This window comes from Haliaeetus albicilla, chromosome 13 (assembly GCF_947461875.1).
Source record: "Haliaeetus albicilla chromosome 13, bHalAlb1.1, whole genome shotgun sequence".
Classification (NCBI taxonomy): domain Eukaryota; kingdom Metazoa; phylum Chordata; class Aves; order Accipitriformes; family Accipitridae; genus Haliaeetus; species Haliaeetus albicilla.
In genome coordinates, this window is record NC_091495.1 from 5,041,559 (window position 1) to 5,056,596 (window position 15,038).

The following is a 15,038-nucleotide window of genomic DNA, read 5'->3' on the forward strand; positions in this document are numbered from 1 at the left end:
AGAAAAAAAAATAAAGTTAACGAAGTTTATTGCCACCCACTGAATGGCACTCAACTTTGCTACCTAGGAACAGATCAGTGTTTTTTTCTGTATTCAACTTGGCACCCATCAAAAAGGGCAAATGAAACAGCATGGCATTAAAGCACTTACACTCTAGTCCCTGGAACATGGCAAGCAAGAAATAGGTTTGTCTATTTTGAAACTAATCCTGACTGAACAGGGAAGTTAGAAATGTACCTAGTCACTGGGCAGTTTGCCCTTTGAATAGGAAGACTGGAAATATACCTAGATATTTTCTAGTTTGCCCTTCATAAGGTCAAAAAATAGGGGTCCTGTCCACCAAAAAAAAAAAAAAAAAAAAGGCAGCAAGAAACAGGACTTGGGTTAAAGGGTTTTGGCTGGAGATCTTTGGGGGCTGCTGGGAGGGATAGGGAGGAGGGGGGCAGGGACACAACAGAATGAGACAATGGGAAAGAACACAGTTATCCAAATTCTCTCAAGCTTCCCCAGATCACCTTCGGAGTACTATAAACATCTTTAAACTTACTCTGTTCAGATTACAGTTTACTTTCTATAATTAAGGTTTAATATTAACTAGACTCAAGACAACCTTTTGGGCGTTTTTCCTGGGGTTTTGTTTGGGTTTTGCACAGACAACCAGGAAGAAAAAATTTTGTTTAACATTGAAAAACAGCCAACAAGCTTGTTTCAACTCTTAACTTTGACATGAAAATCTCAACCCTCTCTACCCAAGAACACCTGCAGCTAAAACAGCAGGCAAGCATTCAACCAGGAGCAGGTCTGGATGCCGGTAAACAACTGGGATGTAGAACTAGCATCGCCACAACAGGAAATGAATACAGTAAGAAGGTATACTGACACATTTAATCCCTGGAAAATCTAATATCTAAAGTGGATGTGCCTATTTTCAGTGTTCTGGACAGTATTGCACATGAAAAACTTCTGAATCCAAGAAAGCATATCACAGAGTACATATACAAAAATAACCTACTTCAGCACATCCAAGTTGGAAGGCTAGAGTTTCATATAATCAACTGCATCTGCTGCACCATAAGAACTTTACCTACACACCTCACAGAGCAACTCAAATTACAAAATATTTTGCCTTTACTTCAGTGCCTGCCCAAAAACCTTCCCACAGACAGCCTGCCACACAGGCAACAACACAGCTTCCTGCTACATGGCAAACCCCTTGTTCCAAAGCCCACAACAGCCCCTAAAGAAAAGCATAACACCTGCAAGGACTTATAAAGGGATGTAGCTAAGACAGTGTTGAACTTCTGAGAACACTCCATAAAGCCTGAGAAGAGATGCAGTTTTTGCTTCCTTCCCTAGACAGTGGCACTGCATCAGGAAATAAAAAAAAGCAAAAAAACAACAAAAACAACAAAAAAAACCACAAACATTTCTCTCCTGGGTTAACCAGCTCAAATGCTGAATATATGCTGTTTTTTTCCTCCTGAAATCCCTCTAAGGTAAACAGGGGACTATATTTGTGATTTCTTCCTATAAATCTGAAACTCAAGCACGTTAGGTCCAAACAAAGATCGCTAAGCAGCATTTGCTAACATGAAAACAAGAGAGAAAAGCTGATACAACACACCACTTCGACTCCACATTTTCCTACAACTGTAAAAACCAGCAAAGCAGAAAGCCACACATGGTAGGAGGTATGGAGGAGACTGGTAACCTGCTTGGATTTGTAGAAAATGTGTGTAAAAGTGAAATTTGCACTGGCCAGTTAGCATGCCACAGTGCTTTCAGAATGTTCTTATGTACTGTCCTGTTCATTGCCCTACCTGCTGCAGCCAGCCCTTCCCTTCCATCACCAACAGCAGTGCTCCTGCCATATGCTTCCTGTTCCCCTAATACCATCTAATTCAGGCTTCTATTCTCTTTCCCCAAACCAGAACTACTGTATAAAGCAACTGTGCTTTGGAGTTCCTATCGTACCACAAAACTCCAGAACTCTCCTCCCCCCTCACACCCCAAGTCTGCTCCTGCCACAGGAGACGTGAACTTCTCTGACTATAACCAAGGAAAGACAAAGCATTCTCACCACTGCTCAGCCAGCCTGCTCAGCAGCTACAACCATGAGGTACTTCTACAGCTCTTCCCATGTCTGCATTCTACACAGACACTTGTTTGTAGCCACTTTCTACCTCCTTGGCAATCTTCTCTTCTACATTCAAAGTAAACTAACAAAATACAAAACCAAAAAAGGTGGTAACAGTGGCTAACAGTGTTTAAACATACACTGTACAGGAGTAGCTGAAAACAAAGCTAAAAATGTAGAAGTTGCCATTAACCGGGATCTGGGGAGCTGTGATTGGGCAGTCAGGCTACCTACCAAGCAGCTAAATAAGTATATTGCAAAACACTTACCCATTCAAGTGTGCATTTCTTACCTGAAAAAGGTTGAGGGCTTGAACAGCTGCATTATCTAGAACCATATATTGACTAAGATCAAAAGTAGTCAGTTCAAATTGTCCAAAATTAGATTCATCTGACAGCAACTCTAAAAACTTGATAACGGCCGACAAAGATGAAACAGCAACCTGAAGTTTAAAAAAAAAAAAAAAAGAAAAGAAAAAAAAAAGAAAAAAAAAAAAAGAACACACCACATTCTAGTTAGAAACACTCCTGAAATGGGAAGTATTTGTTAAATGCCCCTAGAAAGTTATTATCAGGAAAGACTTTGAGCCATGTCAATTCCAGCAGGCCTATGAGAGACTCATCCTGTTTGACAAGACTTCATTTTCATAGGGACATTTTATGGCACTGCAGCATCTTTCTAGGTAGGTGCAAGAACAATGAACTAGACATTTGCATAATCTGATAAACAAAATGTGAAGTACACACCTTGCCAGCTTTCCAAAGCTGTTATCAGGATGTTTCTGGCTCAGGAACACAAACAAGTTATTGCAGATAAATGAGGTATCATGGATCATCTCAGGACATGGTTTCAGGGTTAGTTTTCAGCCAGAACAAGGATCTGATCTGACTCACTGCATGACATTACAAACGCTAGTGCCAGCACAAAAGAGAGGCAGCAATATGACTGACTTGTTCAGCTGCAACACACTTCAGACAATTTTAACCTGTTATGAAATCACACATTAAGGGAGAATAACTCCGTACCTTACACCTGCAGTGAGCATCAGCAGTGAAGAGCATTTTAAAACATGTTTCTCTCAAGCAAATTACCTCTTGTTTGCAGCTAAGAGCAAACATGTTCAGTTCACATGCAGGCACTAAATCATATGCCTGAGTCATAAGATGATACAAAATACAAAAATATTATCATAAACATTACTCTGTTTTCAAATACTAATTTTCCTGTCATGCAAAATAATTGAAGTATTGTACTTCAGTCCTTAGGCCAGATAGATTATGAATAGGAAACACCTCTTGTGCACAGCCTATTTGCTTACCAGAGTTTACTACTTTAGAGATAAGTGAAGGGTTTTCTCATTTTTTTTCCAGGACCCCTGGAATCGAACTTTGACACAGACTCAAGCTGAGCAAAACTGTGAAACACTTCAGCAAGAATGTAGCTTAATATACCACTGGTCGTACGATATACTTTCCCAGAAGTATGGGAATCCAGCATAAAACAGGACCAGTGAGGACAGAGGAGATCAGCTCACAACAGCTGCACACACACCACTCGCCTTCTAAAAAACAGGAACACATTAAGCTTTGCTCTGTGCTCACCTGCTTTTCCATCTCTGGCAATGCTGCACTATTCATTTGTTCTTCTTTTTTTGATTTTAACAAGCGATTGAGATCCTGAACAATATCTTTTGTTGTGAAATCCGCCTTCTTCCTGTCTGTAATCAGGATTCCTCCCCTCTGAATGACCTGTTGTCCATAAACACACAGAGTTATCAATTACTTTCAATATTCAGGGGACAGATGTTCATCACAGAAACAAACCCTGATGAGAGATTTATTTACTGCTAGGTTGCAGAGAGAAGAATGACAGACAAGATTTTACACTTAGAACAACTTCTGCCGATTAAAATGCAAATAAGTCAACAGACAAATAATACATTTTGGATGAGTAAATCAAAACTTCAAGTTAACATATTGCTGCTCCATTTTACATAAATGGCCTCAAGTTGTGGCAAGGGAGATTTAGGCTGGATATTAGGAAAAATTTTTTTACTGAGACGGTTGTCAGACATTGGAATAGGCTGCCCAGGGAAGTGTTTGAGTCACCATCCCTGGAAGTATTCAAAAAGGGAGTAGACAGGGTACTTCAGGACATGGTTTAGTGGGCATGGTTGATGGTTGGACTCGATCTTGAAGGTCTTTTCCAACCTAAATGATTCTATGATTCTAAATCATGGAGCCTAGCTAACAGGTTAGACTACAGCTTTTTAGATAAATTTTTGTCTAGCTGTAAGCCACAGTGGTTCCCTTACTTGTCGTAGTTTTCCCATTTCTCCTGCAGTCTCTCCTCCTGGTAGCACACACTCCTTTGGTCCTAGTTGAACCAGTAGAGCTTCAAGGTTTGAGAACTGATCATTATCTGGAAACTCACAGACACTCAATTTTCTCAGCGTAGCGTCGACATACCCCACTCCTACCACTCTTTGTCCATCAGTAGTAGACAGCTTAACACCCACAACCCCAATGGCTGTTGACATGTCATTGTTGGCAAAGAGAACTTCCTCAAACTGGGCAAGATTTCCTGGAGAACCCTATTTAGAAAAGAAATACACTTTTAAAGAGTGTGTATATACACACATACTTTTTTTTTCTTTAAAATGGACGACAACTGATAAAACTAAGTACTGAACAATCCATTAATATGAAACATATGGCTGTTCTATTTTTTTTAACCATTAAAATTTTACACATCATCTACACAAAGTGAGCTACTTTAGGTTTCCTTTATTTCCCAACCTATGGCAAAGATACAGAAGAAGTTCGTCCAGCCTTAGAGCAGTAGACAATACAGGCACATACAACAGACTACACAATTTACCATCATACCACCAATGTCAGTCCCTGAAAATCCCAAACCTCCAAGCTGAGGAGCTCAGAGAAAGACTTACAGGTTTTTTTTCTTTCATCTCACAATCATAAAGGTTGAAAATTGTACCTTGTATGCTAAATACCAGTCATTTTCTTTGATAGATTTACTCCCTGCTTTGTTCTTGTAAACTTCAACTCTGTAATGACGAACCAGAAGCAGATCTCTCACAAAAGATTCAAAGTTCATTTTACTAAGCACAACACTCTCAAGCTTCTGAGTTCCTACAAAAAAGGAAAAAAGAAAATTATGAGATACCTGAATTTGTTCATAAAGTTTATTTTCTGTAACCAAAATCCCCAAGAACAGCCTTCAGGACGGACACTATTCTAGTATCAAAGAAGCAAACACGTAAAATCCATGAAACAACACAAAACCACAACATTCAACTGGTTAATATTAAGAATGAAGAAAGCATACTCCCCATCCAAATAAAAACAATGTTCATTTCCAAATTTCACTAAATCTATACATACATATATACAAAGAGCTCTGTTCTCACAGTTTCCTTCTTACAATAGTCTCGATTGGGTTTTCTAATTAACGTTTCACACATTTTAATCTGAGTGGTGGAAGCCTGCTACAGGCTTTCCTTCTGGGTAACATCTTTTCTTTCCAGGATAAGCCACTTCTGTTGACAGGACAGACTGTCACCCTGTTCGCACTCAGAAGATAGCAAGACACACATGCCAAGACATTTCTATTTCCCATTTATCACAATATATACTGTAAAAACAACACATTCTCAAAGAAGTTTAGAAGTTTACATTAAAACCTAACTTAGAAAGTGCCTAATTGACAGACTTCTTGCTTCTCTCCCTATAAGGGTGCAGGCAGATGATAGCTGAACAAATTTAATTCCATACAGCTGCCAAGAGGAGCAATACCACTTCTACCTCCCCACCTCCCATGCTACCTCTGGCAGCAGCCTACTCACAGAATAAGATAATTCCACTATGAAACAAATTGGGGGTTTGGGGGGGTATATCAAGTTTCCTGCCACATCAACAAGTGGAATTAACTCAGACTGGTGCCAGACACATGAGAGCTAGATGACATATAAAGTAAGCACAAACAATAAGTAGGGATTATCACATCCCTCTTTTCAGTAGCATGCCTTCATCACATTTGAGGCCCTTCCTCCCTTTACATGAAAGATGTTAAACAGCGAATTTCCACACCCATAAAAACTTATGGGTTTATTTTAAATAGGATTTTTTCCATTTTCTTTCCTCTTCTTTCCTCAAATCTCTAGTAAGACTTTTTTTGGAAGCAGGTAAAAAACTAATTCCACATAATTAGGTTCTCTTTCCAAGTGCAGAACTGTCCAACAATAAGACTACGTAATACACTAGCAGGAGGCAGCTGAAGCTCGCGTGTGCTTTTATATCATCCTGAAAGCAAAAAAATGTAGGTTTATGCTGACTTTTAGTTGGATATGCTAGATAAGGCTTTAAAGGTTTTAAAACCAGAGCTGACAGCCACAGGCTTACATCCGTGAAATTATCACTTTTAAATGAAATACAAAAATAACAGTCATGCATGTGTTTCTAGTCTGGAAGACATATCAAATTCTACACTTGAAACCATTAAGCTCTACAGCTTCTCCACAAGTTGTTTTTTCATGAGGTTTTCTTGGGGTTTTGGGGAAGGCGTTGGGGGTTTTTTCGGTTTTTGATGCATTAGCTCATCACTTGCAACAGAAAATGAAACGCATATCAGAACATCATTCTCTTTTTAATGCCATTACACACACACACACACAAAATTCACTCATAACAAACAGGTTTATTTTGCAAAGTATGAGCCAGTAACTTTGCAACATTATGTTCCTCGAGATTAAGAATAATACTGAGGTTTGCCTCCTCTGACAAGATAGTTTATCCCGATGCTCTTACATCCAACATTTGCGAGCTCCACTGTCTTATACCAAGAGATAACAAATAAAAAGTGACAGGGGGCGGATGGAAGAGAAAATCTTATGCAATACATTATTAAATGTTATTTACTTCTGCAGGCCATCATTAGTCAAGCATGACGTTACCATTGTTTACCTAGCATCTGCACTACAGAACTGCATGAGCCCCGTCCTGAGTTATCACAAAAAATACCGCGCGATCATCTTCACAAATGGAAATCTACCAATGCGCTGGAAAAATGTTATTAACTGCCGTTAGCCTATGCAACATGTTGTGTTCAACTAACTATCCACATCTGACAGCCCTGTAGTATGAGCTTATGTGATGAGAAGCACACACCGAGAACCGTGCTTTCTGCTGTAGATACCTTCCTACGTTTGTACACCTACAGCTGTCACACACGTCCTACTCAGAATGGCTACTAATTATCACTTCAAAGCTGCGAGAGGCTGAAGAAGAGAGATTTGCATTCAGTTATGCCTGCTTCCAAGCTGCAATGAATCAGAGGGGACATTAAAACCGGGAGACCTCTTAATGCCTCCCTTCCCACTCACCAACCCAGAGCAGAGCCGCAGGTAGCAGCGCTGCCTTCGCTCTCAGCAACACCCCGGGTGCTGCAGGCTTCACCGATTAACGGTGACCTCGAGCGGGGAAAAACCAGCAGCGCCTCACGCTCTCTCGCCCTGACAAGGCCCCGGTCTTTGAAAAAAAACGACGCCACGGCGAACTTAAGCCCAAGGCAGCCACGAAATACCACGGCCGAAGGCGAAAAGGGGCCGCGTCCCGACCCGAGTGACCCCCGGGAGGCCTCGCCCCGGAGAACACGCCGCTCCTGTCAGACCCCGGCGAGACCCCCGCTCCCCTCCGGCCACCCGAGGCCGGGGGCCCGCCGCTCATCCACAGCGAGGCCCCGGCGGGGAGGTGGAGGCCGAGTCCAACCCGCCTCCCCTCAGACCCGCGGGTCCCGTCCCCGCACCCACCCGGTGCCCCCGCCAGCTGGCGGATGACGGCGCGGGTGCGGAAGAGCTCGCGGGCGGCCAGCCGCGCGTCCGCGCCGTGCGCCGTGTAGTAGTCGCCGCGCTCGAAGAACCGCACGGTGGTGTCGGGCTTCTCGGGCAGCGACAGGACGGCGCGCACGAAGCCCGCCTCGGCCCCCGCGCCCTCCGGCCACACCACCTCCCGCGGCGGCTCCACCGCCATAGCTGCTGCTGCTGCTGCTGCTGCTGCTGCTGCTGCTGCCGCCGCTGCCGCCGCCTCCCGCCAACGGCGGCCGCCACGCGCGCGCGCGCCGATCCCCCGCCCCCGCCGCGGCGCAGGCGCGCACCGGCACCCAATCGCTGCGGGGCCTGAGCAGCGCGCCACGCCCCTCCCCGCCCCTATTGGACGCGCGGTGGCCGCCTGCCTTGTGGGAGAGGGAGGGGTGGGCCTGCCCGCGCGCTGCGCGCTGCGCGCTGCCATGGCAACGGCGGCGCGGTGAAGGGCCGCTGCCTGCCGCTGGGCCCGCCGCTCCCTCTCGGCGGTGGCGGGTGAGGGTCGCCGAGACCTACGCGACGATCGGGGTTTCGTGTTTGGGGGCGATCTCCTGTCAGCGCCGGAGTAGGCTAGGCCTCGTTCGCGCAGGCGTGCAGTCGTCAAAGGTCTCGGCCCAGAAGAGGAAGGGAGGCCCGGGGCGGCCATGCTGAGGTGGTCACTCGGGTTACTCGGTGAGGAGGAGGGTGTGCGGTGTGAAGGCCCGCGGGGCTCAGCGTGCCGAGGAGCTTCGTAGGCTGCCAGAAGGAAACTGCTGTAACACAGCCTGGCTCGGACTGCCCCTGAGGCAGAAGGCCGTGAGGTAATGGGCCCTCCTCTGCTTACAGCGGGAATGGTGTCCGGAGACCCCGTGTCCCACCTTGGGCAAAGAGAAAGCCACTCTCGCCCTCCTTACAGGGCGGGGATCGCTTCTGCCACACAGTGCGAGGAGCAAGGTGGCAAATGGCCAAAAAAACCCAAAGACCTGACCCGCGTTTACACACAGGTCACCCAGCTCAGGGACGGAAAGGGCACTGTCTGACCCGTGCTGCTTGGAGGGATCCTGAGCTCTGGCTACAGTGTGGTCCCTGGGCCCAAAGTGCTTAATTTTTTTGCTTTTTCATCACCTTTTCCTTGCACTGTCCTATGCATTTTTTTTCCTTTTGATCTAAAGACACAAAGGAATAGAAACAGCATGGGTATATTCTAATAATCTTTCATTCAGTGATTATTAAGAAGAATGGGAAACCCAGGTTTAATCAGCTAAATCAAGTTGGTTTTTTTAATTTGTTTTGTCTTGCACCACTTTTCTTTTTCCAGTCAGTTCCAAATCATGATTCTTATACCCCAATTCAGTTGTCTGCACCTTATCATCGATAGTCAAAACACATCTTAGAATTGAAGAAATGCCTTAGCATTTCTTGTCTAAATGCTTATCCCTTCTTCTGGTTTGTCTATCTGGCTGCTTCAGAACATCCCCTTGTCTGCACCCCATTGCTTTTTCTCTCCTTTCCACCCTATGTTACCTCAGCATTTTCTATCTCATCTCCCACCCTTCCTCCTTCTTCCTGGCCCACCCCTGGTCCTAGCTATGACATGCTTTTGGGACCTCTTTCCCTAGATTTCTCACCTGACTTCTCTGTTCTTTCCACTTGGTGAATCACTGTGCTCATCTTTAATATTTCTTGGTGTCAATAGGTGCTTTTCAAAAGGCCCTCAGAGGCTCACATGAGGAGTGCTGCAGGTTTTCACACTAAACCATCCTTTTACCACTGGGGCCACCCTGATACCTCAGTCTGAAGGTGTTGCCATGTGCTGGCTGTCCCTCCACAGGGAAGGCTTTGGCATCCCCGCCTCTGCCCGGTTCCTGCCCGGTGTCACCCTGGGCTGCCTGTCCCCACCTCAGCCTTCCCTACCCAAACCCCAGTCCTGTACCCCTGAAGTAATGCAGCTTTTCCAGAAAAGGCCTTCAAAGCCCTTTTGCAAATGCACACACTGAAGGACTGTAGGCGGTTCTTGGGGGAAAAAAGTCCAATCTGCCTTCATTTGACTTAGGAAGGAAGAAGCAAAGCATAAGATCACTAGAGCTTTGACAGCTTTGTAGTTGCCTAAAATCTTCCTGTTATCTCCATAACAGCTGTAAAAATGACATCGCTCTGGCAGGGCAGTTGGATTTATCTTCAGTATGAGTAAGTGTACTTTTCCTAACCTTATTTTCAGAAGTAACTAAATTATCTGGTCTGATACCTCCCTCCACCAAAAGTGTTTGCTTGCGGCAGTACTCATATAGGAAAATTCATCCTGAATAATTGTAATTTAGCAAACACATAACCTTCTGAAGGCACTCATAATGTCAGGCAACCTTGCCAAGAGGTAATAATACCAGGTCAGCCCAAAATACACATTCCAAATTGCTGGGAGTGCTTGTCTTTGTACATATCGATGACTACAGATAAAGCAGAAGATAGGAGAAGAAGGAAAAAAGTGTCCAGTACAAACAGCTGGAGAGGAGGTGGGCTCCAGAGACCTCATTACCACCTTCAAAAGAGATAAAATAATGTCTGTTAAGCTGTAATTGCTGCATGTTGCTGCCCTTCCTTCTCTCTCCTCTGGGCTGGTTACAACTTTTCATTCAGCAGTTTGCTCAAGGCAGTTCTGCTGAGCTGCAGGCTCCCATTTACAGAAAGTCACCACCTAAACTGGCTGCTAACGCTCTTAGCGAGGTGACCACAGTCCGTGAAAAACGTTTCTGTTGTGACATCTCTTGCACAAAACGTCACCGGATCGATCACCTTTGCTCTGAGCTTCTGCCATTTTCTTTGCCCCATCTGTTCTTCCAGGGCAGCTCAGTGCACAGGCTGGTCTCTGCCAGGTCTAACTCCAAATGGGGACCATCTCCCTGTTACTAGGCTTGGCTGCTTCACTGCGCTGTTGCTAACAGAGCGCTTCCTGCTTTCTCCCTTGCCTACCAGGAGCAACAGGAATGAGAAGATGGCTGCAATTGTTACGCACATGGCAGGTGGAAAATGGATACGAATCTAGACCTTAATTAATTTTGTTGCCTTCTTATGCATAACTAGCATATACAGAAAAGTTGCAATGGCTTTTCAGTTAGGAAAGTGGATGTCCTTTAACCTCTCTACAGAAAAAAAAAAAGAAAAAAAAATCCTTTTTCACAAAAGGTTAATTAGTACACAAGTGTGTGATCAGCGACATCTAATGCTTTTGAGTTGGTGGGGATGTTACTGGAAAATTTTGTATTAGACTGGTGGGTATGTATGTATAATGCAGCAGAGACTTAAGATAATATTAACAAGATAAGAATATTTAGTTAATGTAACTGAAAACAGAAAATGTGGCTGTTGCCTTGTAAAGGACCTTTTAACTTTCTCACATGCACTTTCTTCACTCAGATCAGTTTGGCACAGCCGTGCCTCTACTTTGCAGGCACCTGAACCTCCAAAGGTTCTGCAGTGCATTTAGGGGTTAGTAGAGAAAAAGACCACTTCTTACACGTATGAAGTTTTTACATACTGTAACCTATTAAGTGTTGTCTCTAACATTACACACCACTTCCTTTTTATCTACTATACTACCCTCTCCCTTGCATATGTCTACCATCGCATGTCACTGCCAAGACAAGGAGGACAAAGATTTTAGCAAAGTTCATAAAACTCTGTGAGGATGGGCCCAACTATCCCCAACATATGAGCTACCCCTACAGCGTGCCTGACTGCCTGTATGACCATCGACAGACCTTTGTAATATGACTGCAGCCTCTCCTGGGAGCTACTAGAATTCAGTAACTAGCAGTTGTAAAGTTGGGGCAGCAAAGCTGCTGGCATTTTTAGTTTTCAAGAATATTTTTTGGGCTATGTCAAGCAGTCTTAGTAATCCTAAGTCACTGTATATTATAGCAATCAAAGTCCAGCAGGAGAGGATATAAATAAACATGGTTCACAAACAATGTTACTTCTCTTACCAAACTAATTATGATTGTTCAGGAGGGTAATGAGCATGCTACTGTCAATAGACCCTACATATCCAACACCAACCTTTTATTTTGTAGTTGTGGAAACTATGCTTAGGGATTACTTGGATCTTTGGAAGAAAGTTACATAGACCTTATTGGTCATGCTTTCTCAAATATGTTATTTGCATATCCTCTTCTAAAAAGTCTCTCATTGTCTTTGTATAAACATTTATTTAATTTTGCTCAGCAGTAATAATAATATATATATGCTAGTGTAATAATTCATAAGGAAGTAATAGATTTGCATCTGCCTATACAAACACTATTTTCCCATGTTATACATAGGCACTAAGATAAATATTTTTACTAGGGTTTCTTGTACAGTTTATGTCTATCCCCTCTCTGTAACAAAAGATCTCATTTATTCAGTCTCAAATTACTTAACAAATCTTCAGTCTGCCTTTCATATCCTGTATCACCATTGACATTACATCAAAAAAGAGGGAACATGGTATCGCAATTTTGTGTAGAACTTTAGATTTAAAAAACATGATCCTTCATGGAAGGAAGTTAATGAATTAGGCAGATGGATTCATTAAAATATTTACCTTGTCAAAAATTCATGTAGTGACTAATACTCTTTTATTAAGTTCCATTGGTTTGTTTCTTTTACAGGAAACTTACTTTTTAACTTTGCTGAATGCTTTCAAAGTATTAAAACAGAGAATATTTAGTATTTTGCTATTTAATACCATATTATTTTTCAATAGCAATCATTTTTGCCAGCAGTTCAAAGCTGCTCTATATATGAGAAGAAACATCACGTACGTATGTGGAGAGTTGGCACTGATAGTGGCTTTTTTTATTTCAGCACATTAGTCTCCTGTAGCTATAAAAAACCCCTACAAAACACAATAAAGCTGCAGGATGCTGATACACTAGTTCCTCAACTCTTTTCCCCCCTCATCCTTTTCCATTTCCCTATAAATACACACTTTTATGCAGCTGCACTGTTGCACAAGTGCAGTGTTTGGTAAATGGAACGAACCAAAAGCCAATATAAAGGTCAATAAAACCATTTAGAAAAGGAAACTAGGGAAAAACCTATTATTGACCACCATTTTGAGAGCTGAGCAGCATCATGTTTGTACCATAGTAACTGAGTTTAGAGACAGATATAGTACAATCCTTTCAGTTGTGGATTTAGTTAAACTGTCTTCTATTTTTGAATTAATTTGTGTAAACTTTGTGGGTTTCTAACCCCTTGGCTAGTTTCAGTCAAATTTGACAAGAAGGCTGTATTAGAGATAGTAAGCCCGTACAAGTATCTAACATGGAAAGCTCCATTAGGTAAAGAAATTGAAAAGGATCTAAATGCCTTCCTCTACTGTGGGAAAAGTAGGGAGAAAATGATTTTCAAACAAACCGACTGGGACAAGGTCCAGGCCACACAGCAGGTACACACCAGCCTGTCGAGTCCGCACACGTGTAGCTCCCGCCCAGCCACAGCACAGACATCTCTTTCCATCCCACAGGCCAAAAACAAGGTATGAAATGGGGATGGGGAGGGTAGGAAGAGGAGGAGGAGAGGAAACAATAGCATTATTATCTTGGGGAGAAGGAATGGCAAGGATACCATATTGTAAACTGAAGAAAGTATAGGATGTGGAGATAGTGAAGAAGTGGTGAAGACAGTAATACACGACTCAGCAAAAGGTAAGCTTACTGAAAACTAGACTTTAACAGCTTACAGAATCGTATGAAACTCATCATATCTCAGCAGACTGCCTGCATACCTGGGGAGAAAGGGAGTGGCATATTTTGGCAGAGGGAGAAACAGCCCTACAGAAGCTGTCACTGAAAAAGCACCTCAAAAGCCTGCAAAGCACTGCGGTGAATTCCCTACCCCAAGATTGTTGTACTTAGCAGGAGCAGCAACTCAACAGAGCAAATGCACATGTCTCCACTTCCCAAAACATACTGTAGACTCGAGAGAAATTTAGTAAAACCCAAGGGCTGCAGCAGCTCAGCACACACCCCTGAGTTCGTAGCACCACAAGTTGGAAGACCCGCAGGAACAGTCACTGCCTGCATTTCAACACCCAACACAGTAACGCACACATCAGCTACCACCTTGTTCAAAGGCAGCAGGTATACTGGTGACCCATGACATCAGACATACGTTCAACGCAGTCCAGCAACATCCCTATTGTATTCAGCAGAAGCACACAAGCCCTCTAATGGGGTATGTTTCACATTTAATTTTATGAACATGGTATGTAGAATATCCTCAGTAGTTTATTGTACTTTTCCTGTTTTAGGCAGGGGGGGTGTTCAAAAATAACACCGCATTAGTAATAAGATGTGTCATTCAGTTCCTTATCTTGTATCTCATTATTTCTTTGGCAACAGGAGTTACAGCATTTCCTTTATAAATCAGATATGCTGGACAGACTACACATGTTTACTTGCTAGCCATTATACATTACACAGATTACTGACTGCCAAGGCAAGCTCTTTTATCCAAAGCTCTGGGAGGTAGATAGCCCACATAAAGTTTGGTCAGCCTCTGCAACAGTAAACACTAGTAACAGCAGAAAAATATTCTAGCTGTGCAACAACTTTGCAATGGATAGCTATGCAAATCGCAGTAATGGTGTAATAGCTCTTCCCCAGCTCCACCACCAGATGCCAAGTCTACCCACCCCCAAGCCTACACCAGAGATGTTCTAGATTAGAGGCTTGTTTTATTATAAATACTTACATAGCATTTGAAAGAGCAGTCTATGCATTCCTGAAATTGCTACATTCACAGCATGTTTCTGTTTTATACAAACAAGCTGTATTTTATCATTTTACTCCTGGTGCACATTAAGAGTGGAAAATAGGATAAAGCATACTTCTCACAGCTTTAAGAAAAAAAAGTATCATGGTAGTGATATATTAGATGGGTAATACAACTTTGTTAATTGGAGTTCTAGAATATTTTCACCTGTGCTGAGGTTGCTTGCTTTAAGGAAATATTACACTGCTGAATTTTTAAGCACAGTAGCTTGCAGATCATCATCAACAT

At 43.1% G+C, this 15,038-nt stretch overlaps 1 protein-coding gene across 1 annotated transcript in view; it reads right to left on the bottom strand.

The window, feature by feature from the left end:
- The window catches only part of MSH2 (mutS homolog 2), a 56,264-nt gene extending 48,044 nt beyond the window's left edge, over positions 1-8,220 (bottom strand). The window contains exons 1-5 of the mRNA XM_069799943.1: positions 7,965-8,220; positions 5,135-5,289; positions 4,452-4,730; positions 3,739-3,885; positions 2,430-2,579 (exon numbers count right to left, since the gene is read on the bottom strand). Coding sequence (XP_069656044.1) covers positions 2,430-2,579; positions 3,739-3,885; positions 4,452-4,730; positions 5,135-5,289; positions 7,965-8,184 — 951 coding nt within the window. The 5' untranslated portion in view covers positions 8,185-8,220. The remainder of the gene's footprint in view (positions 1-2,429; positions 2,580-3,738; positions 3,886-4,451; positions 4,731-5,134; positions 5,290-7,964) is intronic.
- Positions 8,221-15,038: the final 6,818 nt, after the last annotated feature.